Source organism: Pteropus alecto, unplaced genomic scaffold (assembly GCF_000325575.1).
Source record: "Pteropus alecto unplaced genomic scaffold, ASM32557v1 scaffold56, whole genome shotgun sequence".
In the NCBI taxonomy this organism is placed as follows: domain Eukaryota; kingdom Metazoa; phylum Chordata; class Mammalia; order Chiroptera; family Pteropodidae; genus Pteropus; species Pteropus alecto.
Window position 1 is genome coordinate 805,039 of NW_006438871.1, and position 18,007 is coordinate 823,045.

Below are 18,007 nucleotides of genomic sequence, written 5' to 3' on the forward strand. Positions count from 1 at the left end.
ACAAACACTGGGAACCAGGGCCTAAGGACACCCCGGCAGCTGGCAGGGCCACCACCCAGCGCCCTGGAAGGCTGGCGAGCTCATGCTGGGTGCAGGGTGCTTACGGGGAGGCCAGAAGGCAGGTTCTAAGGCAGGTGGACCTGGACCTTGATGTCTGTAATCGACAGAAGCTTCTAGATGCAAACGACACTGTGCGGTGACTTAGCTCTGCACAGAGTGACGGGGGCGAGAGGGCTGCTCTTTCCTAACCTTTCACACCCTTTCAAGCTACGTGGCGCCACTCACACGGCACGCAGAGGAGCCTGCGTGCGCGGAGCCAGGGGAAGGCCCTCAGCGCGACACGCACATCCCGCCCGACCCCCGCCCAGCCCGGGGACTGAAGCAGGAGCAGGCTCTGGGGTGGCAGTTCTTCCTGGAAAATGAGGGGCTCTGACAGCCGGGGACACTGCCATCTGATGGATACAGTACAGTCTCTTATCTATTTCTAAAACTCCTAGTAGCCAATTAAAAAGAAAACGAACAGGTAAAATTAACTTTAATGTTTTATTTAATCAATCCTATACAAAATATCGATTTCAACATATAACATTTTTAACGAGATAGTTTTCTTTTTAAATTATTGGCATCATCTTCGAAGCCGAGTGTTTTAGATTCTCAACTTAAGATACATCTCAATTTGGACATTAATTTTCTTGAGAAAGGCCTGATCTGTATTTAGCTTTCGAAAAATTTACAGTTCAAAAAATAGACCCACATACCCAAGTTCCTAACGTACCTAAAAGTTTTCTAATAACAGAATCAAGTGAATAGTTTTTAAACTTAAATAAATACAACTACAAGGCCAGTCCCGCAGGTGGCTGGCTACAATTCTGTGACATACACGGCTAGTGACCGCCACAGCGGCTCGCACGGATACACAAAAGCGGTCTGCCCAGGTATGGTCCCCTGACCAGCAGCATCGGCATCTCCTGGGAATCCACTGGACATGCAGATTCTCAGGGTCTTCCCCAGACCCGCAGAATCAGAGGCTCTGGGGTGGGCTCTGCGCTGTGCCACATGCAGAAGCTCAAAGCCCCTGGCCCAGACCAGCCCCATGGACAGCGGCGCCGGAGCTTCAACCACCCGTGGGCAGAGTGGAAACTGAACGCGGCCCCTCTACGCACCACATTTCACGGCTATGACAGCAGGAGAGTCATCGCCCGGCTTTCTGTTCATCCAGGTCCGCCAAGACGTCTGGAATGTGTGGCGGGACAACTGGGGGTTAAGGCCGTGCCCCAGCTCAGATGGCCTTTTGTCCCCCCGTTTCCTGACACCCAGGGCCCAAGAAGCAAGAGCTCTCTCAACACGTGCCGAGGCCGCCAGTTTCAGTCTAGTGCTCGGAGTGAGTCGGTCGCAGAACTGCCCTCAGGGGATGGGGAAGGCGGGCAGGGGCCGCTTCTGGGCAAGGACCCTTAACAAGGTGGGCCTAAGTCCTGAGCTCAAGTGGCCACATCGCTACCGGAGCCACAGGATGAGGACAGAGTGCCATCAGCTGTCGGCTATTTAAGTGATGAAGCTTCTGGAAAACTGGGTCCTTGGCCGACTGAGCCCAGGGCAGAGCCGTCCCCCGATCTGGCACACTCAGATCCCCTGCTCTTTAACTCACTTTATTTGCGGTGTGGAGGGTGCATGGGGAGAATGTTAGAGTAGCTTAACCCACCTCAGAGTATTAATACCCTTCTGACTGTTTATTTCGCTGAAAGGATTTGCACATTTCATTGGCAGGGTTGGAAAGCGTTTCAGGCCTTCGCCATGAGGAGTATGAAAGCACCGGAGCACAAGCTGCCCGAGGAGCTAACACGCAAGCACAGGCCAACGCGCCGGCCTGAGCGGACAGCCACGTCATCTCTTTATTTTGGACCTAAAAGAGAACAAAAGGATATCTCATGTTTTAGGGTCGTCGTGACTAACCAGAAGTGCTTGGTCACATAAAAGATCCAAGCCAAACACAGCCCTTCAGCCAGAAAGTGTTACTGCTGGGTTATGCCTGGGCCGGAAGGAACCATGTTTGGAATCTGGGGTTCGGGAAAGCTGAAGTTCAAGTCCTGTACGTCCTCAGGACTAAGCTGTTCGTGTAAGTTCACGGAGCACTTAAGTTCTACAGTCAGCTGTTAACTGCACAACAGTGGCTTTTTGACATTCACCGCTAGGACACGTAACTGCCACATCCGATACAAAAACGACGGCCACACGTGCCATTCTAATACCTGAATCGCTGGGCCAGCCAGCTGGAAGAAAGAGTGGTCGGGGCGCTGGACGGCTTGGCTTCAGAGGCTCTCGCAGCTGACCACCTGCACAGAAAGGTGAGATCTCTTCAGTCGGCTCCTTCACAGCTCACAGAGAACGATCGGCAGGGGAGCAATCAAATGTAACTGAAAAGCCGCTTCCTGTTTTATTCAACAGCCACTTTAGGCAGATGTCTCTAAGGACTTGAGAAAGGTGCTTCTGGTTAATAACACTAATGAAAGGGTTAAACTGTGTGACCCCCATGCCTGAGGACATGGCCTTGTTCGAAGTAGGGTCCCTGCAGATGTGATTGGTTAAGACGAGCTCATGGTGGAGTGGGGCGGTCCCCAACTCAATATAACTCACGTCCTTAAAATAAAGGACGGTCATGGACTGCCACGTGACGAAGGCAGAGGTGGGGTGATGCGTCCACCAGTCCAGGAACGCCCAGGACTGCCAGCGCCACAGCAGCGAGGGACAGGCCTGGGCCAGCCCCGCCCCGAGCCCCCAGGAGGAGCAGCCCTGCGACGCTGTGACGCTATGACCTCGGATGTCAGCCTCCGACCCGGAGACGACGGGTTCCCACTGTCCCAGCCACCCAGTGGGCAGTACTTTGTTTTGGCGCCAGGAACCAACACAACTAGAATCCGACTTTAATTTAGAATCCGACTTTAATTTAGAGCGTATCCCTCCAAACTCCCACAGCACACGTCGAGGTCACAGAGAACAGGGCCTGGCGCTGCTCCGGCCCTGCCGTGGGGACTGTGCGTCAGGTCAGCACGCGGCGGCGCAGCCTGTTCTCACCCGGCTGTGCTGACGGCCCGGCTCCCGCGCTTGCAGCCGTGGTCCAGGGGGTGTCTGTGCTGAATACAGAAACTGCCGTGACACTGGTCACAAGCCACCTGCAGCATCTCTTTCTTCTTACAACCCGCTTTTGAGCACCGGTATGTAAAAATCTGAGAAGACAAAACTTACTTCAGTATCTCACTGGCTTCAACGAGCCCCCGCTTACGACGTCCCCAGCAAGACCCCTAACGCCCAAACCCGAAACAGTGCTCAGCCATGCGGGATGAAGAGGTCAAGGTCTCGCTCAGAGTCCTACCATCAGCTAAGGCGACGGATGCGAATTAAGGCGCAGGAAGGTCTGACGAGGGTAAATGCACAGGCAGCACAGCACATGAAGCTGGGGTTTTCTCAGTGGGAAAAAACCCCAGGGGAGTGGGCACTGGAGACAAGCACGCGGCATCACACGCAGTCCCAGAGGGCGGCGGGCCCTGGGGACGGCGGAGCTGGTCCCCCACCAGGGGCAAGGGGCGGAACTGCTACCTGTGGCCCACGAGTTAGGGGCCTCTGGGATATAAACTCCCGGGCCCTTCAGAGTCTGCAGGTGGGAAGGTCAGTGGAGAGGGCGGCTGTCCCGCAGCCGGGGACAGCCCTCGGGCAAGGCCAGGCGGGTGTGGCTGCCTGAGAGACCCGAGACTGTGCGACAGCACCGGGATGCGGGTGCCGGCAGAACACGGTGTCTGCTGCAGGGAGCAGCGCAGCCCTCCAGAAGGACAGAGGAGGACACCGGGTGAGGGGCTGGGCTGCGGGGAAGGACTTGGGTGGCTGAGAAGACCAAGGAGGACCGCGTCCTTCTGGGAGGAGGGCAGGGAGGTCCGGAGAGAGCATCCGGACAGCCCGGGCGCCAGAAGACAGGGGCAGGAGGGGCTGCGGGAGCGGCCCGCACAGGGCTGGCGCGGTGGCTAAGGCCTGCGGACCGCGCTGTCTCCACGGAGGCTGGAAGCGGAGCCGAGCTAACGGCCTCGCCTGTGTGCTCCCTAGTTGTGCTGCATTTAACGTGACACGTGAAGACGGCTGACCACTACCGCGCAAAGGTTCGTGATGAGAACTGAGAACTGAGGCTGAAGCCGGACGAGAGCTGCCCCGCCCCCACCCCGCCGAGGACCAGCTCTGCTACTCTGGAGCGTGGCAGAGAGGACAGTGGGGACGGGCGTCTCAAGCAGCAGCCGGCTGACGAAAACAACCCGAGTCAACCAGCAGGCCCCGGGGGAGGCGTGAGGCTGGAAACTGCCGCCCCGGGGGAGAGGACAGTTCAGCCCAGGCTCCGGAGGCCTCTGCTTAAGGGTGGAGACCTGACCCAGGTACTGGCTCTGACTTCTCCTGAAACCATGAAAATGACAGAAGAGGTTTTCTGAAAAGAGATAAACCCCTGAGGGCGAAGAGTAAAATGACAACCACCACGTGTTTCAGATTTTAGGGAAAAAAGCACACGAACCGGCAGCAAGGCATTCGGCGGATATGAGGAAGCCAGGTACGAGCTGGCAGGGGAGCTCAAGAGAAGACCTTACTTACGAAATGAAGCCCCCCAAAATCAGAAAATGGCAGAGCCGGAAGCTCAGGTGATGTGGGACCACGACAGGAGAAATGGCTGTGACCCGCACACCCTGCCCAAGGCCGGCAGCAGACTTGTGCTCTGCAGAGGCCCAGAGAGGCTGCCGGCCTAGGGGAGTGTGGCAGCGGCCGGGAGCCAGGGCAGAGGTGGGAGGGGGCCTGCGAGGACGCGAGGCGTTCGCCCCAGTGGAGACCTGACTGCAGACACCGGCGCGAAGCCCTGAGAGAAAGGACGCTCCTGCAGGCAGCCCAGCAAGCACAAGCAGAGAATCGATGTATCTGCCATTCTCCCCCCAGGAACAAAGCGGATGGTACGCCCCCCCCCAAAAAAAAGGAATAAACAAAGAAAACACAGGACACAGGAAACCAGGGGCCCAACGCAAGGGAGGTGCAGGGAACTGGGACCACCCACCCAAAAGCACACTCCACATCTGCTGGGAGGGTGGGGGATGGGAAGCGGATGTGTAAGTGTCGGGATGGAGGCAGCAGCTCAATGCTCAGCTCATTCTGTGGTAAACAGATAATGCCCAGAATGAAAGCGTGGACAAGACAAACTCATGACAATCGTGCACTTGGAGAAAAAGGAGACACCCCAAATGAACCCAACTGGCTGAGAGTCGAAAGCAGCTGTTGTGGGGAGCAGGGGCCTGCTGTCTTCCTAATATGCTGTACCCCAAATGCACAGACCTCCGATACAAATACCAGCACTAGCTACCAAGAACACCGCCTGCTTGCGTTTCATCTTTTTACATTTCCCTAGGAGGTGCTCAGGAGAAAAGCACATACTAGCAGAATGCTTCCCGAAAACCACAATTAACTCTCCATCTTGGGAGAAAAAGTGTCAAATTCCCATAAAGAAAACAAATCCTAACGTAGACCCAAATACTTAGAGACTTTGATTACATAACTGTAAAAACCCGTGCCATCCACAACACAGAAGACGCTAAGATATCATTAGAGCTTTTTGTTTTGCACAGAAACTATTAGGACCAATCTTCTGTTAGATAAGCCTCTCCCCGCCACACCCCTTTTCCCCTGACGGAAACCCATCAGACCCGAGAGCTGACAATGAACTTGCCCTTACCTTCTCTCTCTTCCCAGGATGGTATTTACAGTCTCTATCGATGTGCTCACCAACCACTGCATCTGGTATCTCTCCCTTCCTTATTGGAATTGGGCTGTTACAAAGTGGGCATACTGGGACCTGAACATCCTAGAAACAATGGATATAAGATGATATTCCAGGTCCAGACAATCAAGTCACAAAAGAAAAAGGTACGACGGTACAGTGCACTTCACAGCAGGCACTGATCTCTGGCCACTCCGAGAAGGTGCTGCTGTTTCATGGATTAACAGTAAGGCACCCAGAACCTGAGGATCGGGTTGCCTCATGTGGACTCTAATGGGACTTAAACATAACGAACTGTTAACCACCTGCAGAAATGACCCTCAGCCAGGAAAAGGCAGCCAGGAAGGAAGCTGGTGAAACCCATCCGACGGTGTCCGGAGAGGGCCGTCTGCCCAGCACCATCAGGTGAGCGGCGGACCTGCCCAAACACCTGCAGAGTGGAGATGACCGAAGAAAGCGCTACCCATAATCCTCCAGCTCCCTTCGACTGCCAAGAGCCTTTCTGACCCTTCTGCAGCTTCCGCCCACAGGGAGGCTCACTCGTCAGCTGACAAGGGCACACAGCCAGGCTGAGCTCTCGGGGACATTGAGATCGTCCAAGCCCAAGCCCCAAGGGCTTTGGAGGGGACAACGGAGTGCCCAGCAGCTGAATGCCCAGCACGGTTAAGACAGCCTCTGAGCCAGGCAGGAGCTGAAGACACGTCAGAACACTGATGTGACAACTATATCCGGACAGGTGACAGGTAATCGCAGAATCATAGAGGCCTGGTATCTGGGGGCTGAAGTGGAAAGTCACCCCGGAGTGCTCCTTCAGTTGGTTAAGTCTGCCAAAAAGCATTGCTAAATGACCTCTAGGCAGACTCTCCCTGTCAAGGGACGTGGGGAGGTCACGTCAACAAATAAACCGGACAAGTTGGCCTAGTCATCAGTGCCTGGCAATTATGAGTAACGTGTGTGAGTCATCCTTTCCTGCCCCCGTGATGACCTAGAAAACACTGGAGGGCAGACCCCAGGCAAACACTGGTCAAAGCACTTAACGCTAAGCCATTCACACTTCCCACTGCCGTGACTGAAGCAGCAGAGTGCTGACGCGGAGCTCACTAGAATAATCTCCGAGCCCCCTTGAAGCATAGGCTGGGAGCCGCCTGCGAAGTCCGTAACAGTCTTACACCTCTGGGCTGTGCGAGTCAGTTTTCTGAAAGTCATCTTCCAGCTTCCATCCTGCACTGTTTGAACCACTTAAATATGACATTTAGGGTACAAACTTACCCAATAAGTAGCCATTTTAATAGCTTCCCAATTAGATTGCACATCAAGTATTAAACCCTTTCTTGCACACCAAGCAGACACAGCTATGTGTTTCCCTGAATAAAAGGAACTAAGTATTTTAACATGTAAAGTAAGCTGTGAAGGTTTGAACACAGCAATCATTTGACTCCCTGAGTCCCTAAAAATAAAATCTGTTTATTTATTAAGAGCTGTGCTGTCCAGAACCTCCTGCGATGGTGGATATGCCCCGTATCCACACTGTGTGATACGGTACTGACCATCACATGTGATTACGAGCACTTGTAATGTGACCAGGTGGCTGAGAAACTGAGTAAGTTTACTCAGTTTTAATTGTTATTAGCTACATGCAGCTAGTATTTTGGAAAACACAGCTTTAGAGTGAAAATCAGAGTTTTTTGAGTAAAGTATGATTCATTACCTTCTTGAATGCAAAGGGACATTTATGGGCAGCACAGGCAAAATGATCTTTACAGAAAGCTTGTTCACAGACATCACATTTAAATGGAAGAAAATCTAAAACAAAAACAAAAAAGTAAAGTTTTTTTTAAAAGACTACAACAAGAAAATTCTAGATCATGTCCAACAGGTATTTACCTACACGAAGTTCTTTATGCCCATCAAACACATCTTAGAGGTATCACGTATGAGAAAAAAAATTGTAGGTCATGAATCTCACAAGGCCAGCAACAGTGAAGAATCCACAAAGCTATCTCTTCAAAGGTGATTCCATCTCATGTGGTGTCACAAGTTATTTAAGTAGCACACTTTTATCACTTGGCCCTATCAACTAATCTAATAGCCAGTTCTCCCCCCACCCCCCGCCCAAAAGAGCCAACAAAATCCCCATTTTCTCTTCAGATTCTCTTGAGAGTACTTACCTAGCTGCTTGCAAGTTTGTTCTGAACAATGCTTCCCCAAATCAGGGAACTCCATTTTGAGACAGTGTCCAAAACGCAGATGGCAGAGTGCGATATCACCTACAAGAATTGGACTAGTTAGGAGGAAAGCATTGACAGCCCTAATTTCAGTCACCGAGATTCAGAATTTACAGCTAAAGAAAGTAAACAAACATGTTCTGTAAAGAGCATTAAACGTCCAAGTTATCCTGGGCCCCTGCGGGGGACTAAAGCGTCACAAATTCTTATCTTTCAGCAAAAAGAAAATGGGAGTCAGCACAAGTGCCGGCTCATTTGGAATCAACCCCATTGAGATGGACTGTTTTTCAATCCTTTTGATTCCTAATTTATGAAGTTCTCCCTGAATCCCGATTTTCATTAAACCAAATTTTGACTCATGTTGACCATTTACACAGCTGCCTGTGAAAGCTGCAGCCTCGGTGAAGTTTAAGTCACAATTTCATCTACTCGATATACTTGTTGACACAAACAAAACTGTTACCAGGTGCTAAATTGCATTAGTTGGCTACACTATCCCTAAGAGATTCAACTCTATCTCTCACTGCACTCTTTAACTCCCTTATGCATTGAGTTTTGCTGGGAACTTATTCCTTAACGACAATCACACTGGAGTTGATCAGGGAGAAAGCAAGCTGTTAACTCACCGTGGAAAACAGGCAGACGACTGGCGGCGCTACTGCACTTGAGAGAAAACTAAGGTCCACAGCACAAACACAAGGTCCCTCCTCATGACCTGGTATCCACCAAACCTCTCGAAATTTTGTACCTCCCATAGTTTAATAATTCCCGAGGGCCTTTTAAGCCCTTCCCATCAGCCCTCTCCAGTCCAGGGAGGGCCTCCATTGCTGTCCCCTAAGCGTGGAAAACTCTGGCCTCAGCTAACACGTACTCATCCCCTCGCCCTGCTTTGGTGTCGCTTCCTCAAAAGGGCCTTTGCTACCACCCCCACCGCGCCCCGCCTAGGCCACAGAGCCTCTACTCTTAAAGGAGTCGGTAATTCCTTTCCCTGCCCCCGCTCAGTCGATTTCCAACTGCACAACCATCCTTTACGATCAGCTCCGCGGAGTGCAGGGACCACGTCGGGTTTGCCCACCGCTATATCACACGCGCGTGACACCGAGGTGTTCCGAAATCTCTCCTTGGAGGGACTGACGAGAACCCGACCTCAGTCCTTGACACCACAGCAGCGGCGCTCCTAACCTTGGGTGGGTCTTTCTGCAAGGGCAGTAACGCGCTATCTGCTCACACAAGCCGGGGCTCGTGTGGCTGGCGGGGTTTACGACCGCGTCTGACCCCGGCACCGCGCTCCAAGATGCGTGCACCGGCCCCCGGCGCGCCCGCCAGCTCCGACCCTGGCCCCGGGGCAGGCTGCCGGCCGGGCCCCACCTCGCACCTGGCTCTCGTCGGAGGCCCGGGCAGCCGCGGAGGCGAGCGGAAGATGGCGGTGACGGGAAGCTGGTTCTCCCTTCCGTGGTCAGCGCGGCGGACAAGGCCGAAAGGACGAGGAAAACTGGACTCGAGCGGCGGCCGAGACCCGTCCGAGCCCACCGGCGAGCAGAGCATCGCGCCGCTCCGACTTCCCTGCCATTTATTCGCAGCCAACCGGTGTCAAAGGGCCACCGCTGCTGGGGCGTTCCCGGCGCTCCTCGATGACGTCATCGCCCGACAGGCCAATCCCATCCCGCTGCGGCCCGGCGTGCCTGGCGCGCCCTAAACGTCATCGGCAGGCCGGCCAATCCCGCCTCGCCAAGGCTCCCTCGGCCCGCCCACTCCTCGCTTCCCCGCCTCCCTTCTCCAACAATCTCGCCGCTTCTCGGAGCTGCCAAGTCACGGTGAGGCTGCTCTGCGCAGGCGCACTCGGCCCGCCCGGAGGCGCGGGAAAGCTGAGTCAGGGTGCGCGGCGGCCGTGTGGAGGGGCCTCGAGAGCCCCGCCGCAGGTGGATGCACCGCCGCAGGCTTCGGGCGGCGGAGCGGGCGCCGCGGGGAGGCCGCAGCGGAGTATGGAGCTGTCACGGCCTAAGCTGCGGGCCCCGTCCATTTATTACCCGCGCCCGGGAGGGTAAGCGAGGCTCGGGGGCGGCCTGGTCCGAGGGTCGCTGGGGTCCGAGGAGCGCCTAGCCGAGTCGTGCTGGCCCTTTTCCCAACCGGGACCCGAGGGGAGCGCGGGCCGCTCTGGAGAGTAAGAGAAAGCCCTTATTTCTAGAAAGAACGTGGGAATACTGAGCTAGTTCCCAGAGAGCCCCTGGCCTGGTGTTTGTCAAGTGATCAAGACTTAACCGTGTTTTGTGTCTGTTTCTGTTTCAAGATCCCTCATTTAGTGTATACTGTTCATTTGTTATCGAAACGGCCGGCAGCACTGTAATTCGTGCCTGAACTCTGCTTATCTGACATGAGTGTCTTCTCCATGATGTACATCGCAGCCTTCTTGGGCTCAGGAAACTGGACAGAACTTGAGCACCACCTTGGGGGCCATTTTAAACAGCCAAGCCATGAACAAAAAGCACACAAGTAAAACTGGCACCAAATAAGCGGCGAAAAGGACACTTCTTTACAGTATCAGAGCTGGAACAAGACGGCAGGCGTCATCTTGCTCGACCTCAGCTGGAAGTGTGTTCATCAGGCAACTCAGGGTTTCACCACTCTGCCCATGTCTGCAAAAGACCGCGAAAGCTCCACAAGTATTGATTTGGGAGTTACGAATAAATTTTAGCAAGTAGGCAGGTTCACGAGTGTGGCATCCACAAATGCAGATCGACTGTGCGCACCTGTGTGTGCTCATTTTCCTTAGTCTTTTTTCGAACCACTCGAGAGCATGCTCTGGACGTGATGTGATGCCCAGCACCCCCACACACTGTGTATTTCCCAAAAGCAGACACTCCTGCATAACCACCCTCCAGCCGTCCGCGTGGGGAAGTCACTATTGAAAAATATTAAGGGCCAATTCCCAGACCCCATTTAGATTATGCCAACTGTGTCAACAATGTTTATTTTTCCTTCCTGCTCCAGGATCTCATCCATAATCATGGTCACTCTCCTCTAAGCTAGGATAGGCCCTTGGTCACTCTGTCCCTAACTGTTTCAGTTTTTATTAAAGATTACAGACTTCATACATATAAGAAGGCAGGGTTCTTTGGAAAAGGCAGTAATGCTGGGAAAAATATAAAGCAATGGGGAAAGAGAAAGAACAAATATGAGCTGGATTGACTCCACGAGAGGAGTCACAGGCGTCTGCAGGTATGAGCAGGGCTGCTGAGGACAGGACCTTGTGGACATCGCTCAGAGTCCCCGGGAGTCGGAGTGGACTCGACGGCACATAACACAGGATGAGTCTCAGGGTCCACCAATGGTCCTTCAGGACCAGACCGGTTCGTGTTTCCTTGGTAGGAACACCACTGAATGGTGCTTATCGGGGACCCAAGATTGCTCCCCATCCCTACCACGGGGAATACTAATCCTGATTAGCCAGTCACATCGATGTCCACTCGTTTTCTCCACGTTTTTCATTCATAAGTTGATTGTATTTCGTGGGGAGCCATTCTGAGATTCCGCCGTTGTCTTGTTCTTCCCCAGCCCCTGCCTGAAAACCTTCGCCTTCGTCAGTGACTTTTCCCTGATTCACTGTGGCCACTGCCAAGCGGCGCTTTTTAAAATTTCCGTCATTTGTTCTCCATTTATTAGTTGGCATTCCGATACAAGGAAAAGATTGCCCTGCTCTGTTTACTTTGACTCGTGTTTGTATCAGTATGGACGCTTGGATGTCTGTTTTATTCGATGGATACTGTTCTGTTGCTATCGTTATCTGTTTCGAGGTTCAAATCGTCTGAGTTTGGTCAGTGTGAGCCCCATCCAGCTGGCTCCTGAGTTCTTCGGACATGCACCATCCCTCTGTCCCCTGCCTCCTGGCACAAGACGTTCCAGGCTCGTGTGCTCTTCCCGTGCCAGCGTGGGATCAGCCATTTCTCCCAGAGCGCTCTTTTCAGTGGGGGATGGGATTCAGAAACCAGAGTTTGAGTGTGTGGCGTGCTTATTGCTACCAGGGTGTAATCGCTTCTAGGCCCTCAGTAGACACAGACGCCACCGATGACGGGCTTCCTTAAATGTCCTCTGAGAACTGCCTTGCGGTCAGCGAGGAAGGACCTTGTCATGACTGCACGGGGGAAGTGCGGCAGAATTTGGAGCCTTAGCGAACCTCAGGAAGTCAACCTGGAGAGGCCACTGTGCGAGTCCAGTAACATGCTGACTCTCCATCAAGGGACCAGTGTTCTTCACTAGTAGGTCGCTTTTATGATCCTCATTCTACACGCGAGGAAGCTGAGGTGCAGAGGTGTTAAGAAGCATGCCCGAGAGGAGAGTCGGGGTCTAAACCCCGGCTCCGCGTCCACATTCTTGACTGTCCGCGGCTACGGCCGGCTGGCGGGGAGAGGGAGAGGCAGGCAGGGGCCAGCTCACGCACGAAAAGGTTTGAACTTAATATTGTGTGCAGAAGGGTCTTGCTGAAAAGTTTTAAGCATGACCTTGAGGGATAGGCAGGGAACAAAATTTATAATATACTTTACACAGCTGTACGAAAAAGAATTGTAACTTTCCCGGTTTTCTGAAGTTCAACTCACCTTCCCTTTGGAGCAGCCAGACTGCCATCGGCAGATGACTTCTTCTTTCTCACTGGGGTTTGTCCAGTCTGCTCTGCTGATTTCTTTTTTGTTCATCTCATGACCTCAGTCACTAGCTCAAATCTCGGTCATTTTAAGGCTTCTTCCTCCGAGTCCCCTTTCCCTGCTCTCCCAGTGGCGTTGGGTCCTGGAAGCTTGTACACCACATGGCAGCAGAGGGTCGAAGCTCTGGCTTCCATGCCAGCCAGTTCCCCTCTGGCCTCTGCAGGACTGAGCCCTGTCCCGCCTTTGGTCACGCGCTGGCATTTGCTGCTGGTGCCGTGGTTTCTGCCACGGCCTCTGATCGCGAGCTCGTGACATGCAGTGTAAGCCCGTCCTGACCGCAGGCTACATCTGTTTCAGAGACCCACTCGGCCTTCCGTGCCAGGGCGCTGGGGGTTTGGGGGCCCCCTAGAGCCTGCGGCTCTGGGGCAGCACCGCAGGTCCTGTCCGTGCCTGAGCACACCCCAGGTGCCCGCTATGCGCTCTGCCTGAGTTGGCGTGGGGAAGCCGTGCGCCTCCCGGAGGTGCAGATGGGAAGCAGGCGCGGACTCCTCTGCTTTCAAATGTTCATCCTCTCAAGTCCTACAGCTGGGGGTGGTAGGGGAGCGGCGGGCACGTTCTCGGGGACCCAGGCATCACCGTCGCCCAGGTGCCTTCCCTTTCGAAGCTCTCCAGACTTCTCCCCAGCCCCGGAGGTCATTTCCTTCCACGCCGAGGAATCTTCTCACACATCCTGCCTTTGGGTTTCTCGCCCTAGGGTAAATCTGAGCTCTGGTTCATGGTTCCTTTTTCTCTCTCTTCTCCCTCTTGGAAGCCTTGCTTTAAGCCTGTGGCTTGCTGTGAGCTCTTAAAAGTTTAGGTTTAAAACTCAAAACCGAGCGCTGACTTCTTTGGCCCAGGCAGACCCCTCTGCTCTCCCCTTGCAGGCAGCTGTGAACGTCGGTGGCCTCATGGCTGAGTCGCGATGGCGGGAAGCCCCTCAGTTACGCAGAGGAAACGCAGCGACGCTGTGGTCGCCGCACACGTGGCGCTTTAAAGCATTTGTTTGGCTGCAGGATGCGGAGGACAGACCGAGAGGCAGGAGCCAGGGGCGCAGGTGAGAGGCGCAGGGCCCCTGCCCGCCTTCAGGCTTTCCTCGCGGACGGGGCCGAGCGTGGGGTCCAGTCTTTCGGGGGCGGAGGGCCTTCTGGGACACATTTCCTCCCTGATAAAAAACAGACACCCGTTAGTACGTAGCCCTCTTCCAGAAGGTACTTTCGTGACGCTTAGAAATAGCCTTCTTGCTAACAGGAAGGGCTAAGGACCGAATCAAACGCTGCAGCAGAGAGAAAGGGGAAGACGCCGGGCTGTGGATGCTGACCGAGCGCCTCGCCTCTGGGCTTCTCGTGACGCAAGGTAACACGTATCCTCGTTGTCAAAGGCGTTTTTTGTTGTTTTCCTATTTGTAGCTAAAATCATTCTCACTAATAAGTGGGGAAAATTGCTTCCGTTTAGGATATATCAGCTGTGAGATCAAAGTTGGCGGATAAGCATGGGCGCATGGCTCTGGGCCTCCGGGAAAGAGGTCCGGCCTAGGGAAGTAGAGTCGGAACTCGTCGCCGTGAAGATGGCGAGTGCGGCCCGTCGACAGGATTGTCCGCGAGGGTCCCCCACAGAGAGGAGGGCCCAGGCCTGCCCGGCGAAGGCCACGCATGAGAAAGGGGACGGGCCCAGCTGACTGCACAGCAGCCCGGTGCAGGGAGGATGCGTGGCACTATCGCAGGCCCAGGGCGCTCAGGGACGTTTGACTGCGTCAGCCCAGCTGTGTCCATGACGAGTTCCGAGGCCCGCTCCCAGCTGCGGCCCTGACCTTGGCAGCGGCCTTGCTGGGCCTGGGCGCTCACCCTCTCTGGGGCCCTCTCTTCTTACCGTTGAGCCCCGGGCCTGACTCAGCTCCTCCTGCAAGACCCCAGGTCTGCCCTGCGCTGCCACAGAAGCCCGGGCAGGGCTGGGGGACGCACTGCACCTTAAGTTGGCGACGAGCCAGCCTTGGCCTCTCCCAGTCGTCCCGCATCAGTAGCACCCAGCAGCCACCAACCTGTCCTTGTACGTACGGCCCACTCCTCCCAAATGCCCGAAACCGCAGCAGCTGACGAGTTCCTCCCACCGCGGTCCACCCACTTGACCCCTTAAAAGTTTGTTTTTAGTCAATAGATTTCGTTTTCTAAAACAGTTTCGGATTTGCAGAAAGCGTGAGCAGACGGCAGAGTTCCCAGATACCTGCTCTCCTCAGGCGCCATCTCCCCTGTTATTTGCCAACTTGCATTATTGTGATACATGTGTTACAATCGGTGAACCAATATTAATACATGTTATTAACTAAAATCCGCAGTTGCTATTAAAGTTCTCCCTGTGTTGTGCGGTATGGTTTCGGACAAATGTTTGGCGTCAGAACGGTTTCACTGCCCTGAGAATCCCCAGGCGTCACCTGTCCATCCTTCCGCCTGAGCCCTCGGCAGCCACTGACCCTTTCCTTGTCCTGAGTTTTGCCTTTTCCAGAATGTGCTATGCTTGGAGTCGTACAGCATGCAGCCTTTATAGATTAGCTTCTCTCACCTGGTATCATACATTTATGTCTCCATGTCTTTCGTGGCTGACGGCTCATTTCCTTTTATCACTGAGTGATATTCCATCATCTGGATGGACCACAGTCTATTTATCCATCACCTCCTGAAGGACGTCTGGGTTGCTTCTGAGTTCGGCGATCATGAGCATCGTTCCCGTAAACATTCGCGTGCAGGTTCCCGTGCGGCCATGTGCCCAGCCGGGGAAGTACACAGGAGCGCGCCCGCCAGGCCGTGCGTGAGGGCACAGGTAGCTTTGTGAGGAACCGCCAAGCTCTCCCGGGAGCGGCGAGGCGAGCTCCCACCGCGCTGCGTCTTCGCCGGCAGTTTTAAATTTTAGTGAAGTCTGACATCGACATTTTCTTTCAGAGATCACGTTTTCGGTGTCGTGTGTAAAACTCCTTCGCCAAACCCAGGGTCACCTAGATTTTCTCCTGTGTCGTCATCTAGAATTTTTGTTGTTTTGCATTTTACAGTTAGGTGATTTTAAGTTACGATCCATTTTGTGTTAGTTTGTATGAAAGGCGTAAAGTCTGTCTCGATTCATATTCTTTTGGATGTGGATGTCTAAGTGTTCCGGCACTATTTGTTGAAAACACTCTTAATCCCCCAATGAATCGCACTTGCTCCTTTGTCACAGAGCAGTGGGCTGTGTGTGTGCGGGTCTGCGTGCGGCTCTGCGTGTATGCGGCTCTGCGTGCTGGTCTCCATCTGTGCAGGTCTGCATGTGGGTCTGCGTGTATACGGTCTGCGTGTGTGCAGCTCTGCATGTGGGTCTGCATGTGTGCAGCTCTGCGTGCGGCTCTGCATGTGTGCGGCTTTGTGTGTGGGTCTGTGTGTGTGTGGGTCTGTGCGGGTCTGTGTGTTGTGGGTCTGCATGTGTGTGGGTCTGCGTGTGGGTCTGCTTGTGTGCGGCTCTGCGTGTGTGCGGCTCTGCGTGTGGGTCTGCGTGTGTGTGGGTCTGTGTGCGGGTCTGCGTGTTGTGGGTCTGCATGTGTGTGGGGCTGCGTGTGTGCGGCTCTGCATGTGTGCGGCTCTGCGTGTGGGTCTGTGTGCGGGTCTGTGTGTGTGCGGCTCTGCATGAGGCTCTTCGTGTGTGCGGGTCTGCGTGTGGGTCTGCGTGTGTGTGGGTCTGTGTGCGGGTCTGCGTGTTGTGGGTCTGCATGTGTGTGGGGCTGCGTGTGTGCGGCTCTGCATGTGTGCGGCTCTGCGTGTGGGTCTGTGTGCGGGTCTGTGTGTGTGCGGCTCTGCATGAGGCTCTTCGTGTGTGCGGGTCTGCGTGTGGGTCTGCGTGTGTGTGGGTCTGTGTGCGGGTCTGCGTGTTGTGGGTCTGCATGTGTGTGGGGCTGCGTGTGTGCGGCTCTGCATGTGTGCGGCTCTGCGTGTGGGTCTGTGTGCGGGTCTGTGTGTGTGCGGCTCTGCATGAGGCTCTTCGTGTGTGCGGGTCTGCGTGTGGGTCTGCGTGTGTGTGGGTCTGTGTGCAGGTCTGCGTGTGTGCGGGTCTGCGTGCGTGTGGGTCTGCGGGTCTGCGTGTATGCGGGTCTGTGCGGGTCTGCGTGTGTGCGGGTCTGTGTGTGGCTCTGCGTGTGTGTGGCTCTGCGTGTGTGCGGGTCTGCATGTGGGTCTGCGTGTGTGCGGCTCTGCGTGTGTGTGGCTCTGCGTGCAGCCCTGTGTGCGGGCTTCTGTTCTCGTCTCACCGGCCTACGTGCGTGCGGGTCTGCGTGTGGGTCTGCGTGTGTGCGGCTCTGTGTGCAGCTCTGTGTGCGGGCTTCTGTTCTCGTCTCACCGGCCTGTGTGTCTGTTCTTTGGCTAATGCTGCACCGTGTGCCTGGCCATGGCAAGTTTTGAAGTCAGAGGGCATTGAAGCCTTAACGACGTCACACATCAGGGATGGTCAGAGCTCAGCCTGCAACCTCCCTGAAGAATCCTCCTTATCGGCCTCGCTGCCAGCGGGCAGGCGACCCGGCTCAGAGCTTCCGTTCTAAGTTTACTTCTGGGCTCGTGCTTGACGCCCACTGCCCTTCCCCAGAAACGGGCTCCAAGGCAAAGCGTTGAGCGCCGGGCTTACTGCGGGGTGCGCCCACGAGCAGCATGTGGGGGGGGCGCGGCATGCGGCAGCGCGGAGCTGAGGCGCCAGTAGCCGTGGCAGAGAGGAAGGGACGAGGCCATCGTGCGCTGCCTGCCGACTGGCCACTCCATGCAGCTGCCTCAAGTGACGTGGTCCCCTGCAGCCCCGGGCAGCCCTGGAGGGCGACACAGCCGAGGACACCTGACCTCAGAGGGTCCTGGACAGTGCACCGCGGTCCTTCGGACCTCGGCAGGAGCCACTGGTCAGGGAAGCCGTCTCCATTTGTGGGCGAGGCCCAAGGCTGTGCGGTCACCCCAGCACCTCTCCCGAGGCCTTTCTCCACGCTCTGCAGGATGCTGACGGCGCAGAATTTAAAACCCATCTGTGATGTCAGGTATTAACCCAGCCCCCGGGACAGGACTGCAGCCCCTTGCTCCGAGGAGGAGTGGGCCGGGGGACAGAGGAGAGTTACCTGAAGGCCTCCTCTAGCTAAGCTGGTCCCAGCACCGGCACGTGCAGGCTGCCCGCCTTTCCAGTCAGGCTCGGTCATGTTGCCAGCCGTCAGATTGTCAGGAAAAGCTTAGAACTACTTAATCAAGCAAGGACAAAGGCTAGGAGACCAGCTGCCCATCCGTCAATATTAATAGAAGCAAGGATTAGAAATTAGTCAGGGCTTAACTGATATTTTT

At 54.9% G+C, this 18,007-nt stretch overlaps 1 protein-coding gene and 1 long non-coding RNA gene across 5 annotated transcripts; one reads left to right on the forward strand and one right to left on the reverse strand.

Moving 5' to 3' along the window:
- Positions 1–524: 524 nt before the first annotated feature.
- ZFAND2A (zinc finger AN1-type containing 2A) lies at positions 525–9,621 on the reverse strand. Of its 3 annotated transcripts, none has more exons than XM_006915878.3 (7): positions 9,389–9,621; positions 7,957–8,055; positions 7,497–7,591; positions 5,744–5,872; positions 3,070–3,221; positions 2,247–2,330; positions 525–1,900 (listed from the first exon to the last, which is right to left on the reverse strand). In XM_006915878.3, exons 2-7 carry the CDS (start codon positions 8,009–8,011, stop codon positions 1,882–1,884), a joined length of 534 nt encoding a protein of 177 aa, XP_006915940.2. In that variant the 5' UTR covers positions 8,012–8,055; positions 9,389–9,621; the 3' UTR covers positions 525–1,881. The 3 variants fall into 3 exon arrangements, with proteins under 3 accessions (XP_006915940.2, XP_015447987.1, XP_024905334.1); XM_015592501.2 differs by lacking the exon at positions 9,389–9,621 and adding an exon at positions 9,196–9,367; XM_025049566.1 differs by lacking the exon at positions 9,389–9,621 and adding an exon at positions 8,640–9,171.
- Positions 9,622–9,837: 216 nt separating this feature from the next.
- On the forward strand, positions 9,838–15,047 carry LOC107195926. 2 transcript variants are annotated; one of them, XR_001517234.2, is made up of 5 exons: positions 9,838–10,054; positions 10,301–12,454; positions 13,574–13,743; positions 13,938–14,042; positions 14,142–15,047. It is a non-coding gene; the product is annotated as an uncharacterized LOC107195926 (long non-coding RNA). The 2 variants fall into 2 exon arrangements; XR_003047475.1 differs by having other exon boundaries at positions 10,301–12,266.
- The last annotated feature ends 2,960 nt before the right edge of the window (positions 15,048–18,007 follow it).

What these genes read in the sequence shown, in the direction of transcription:
- ZFAND2A (XM_006915878.3), bottom strand. Translation starts at nt 8,011, where the DNA reads ATGGAGTTCCCTGATTTGGGGAAGCATTGTTCAGAACAAACTTGCAAG. An exon ending in GTCCCTTTGCATTCAAGAAG is followed by an intron (nt 5,873 to 7,496) that starts GTAATGAATCAT and finishes CATTGTTTCTAG; the next exon opens with GATGTTCAGGTCCCAGTATG. An exon ending in ATCCTGGGAAGAGAGAGAAG is followed by an intron (nt 3,222 to 5,743) that starts GTAAGGGCAAGT and finishes TTGTCTTCTCAG; the next exon opens with ATTTTTACATACCGGTGCTC.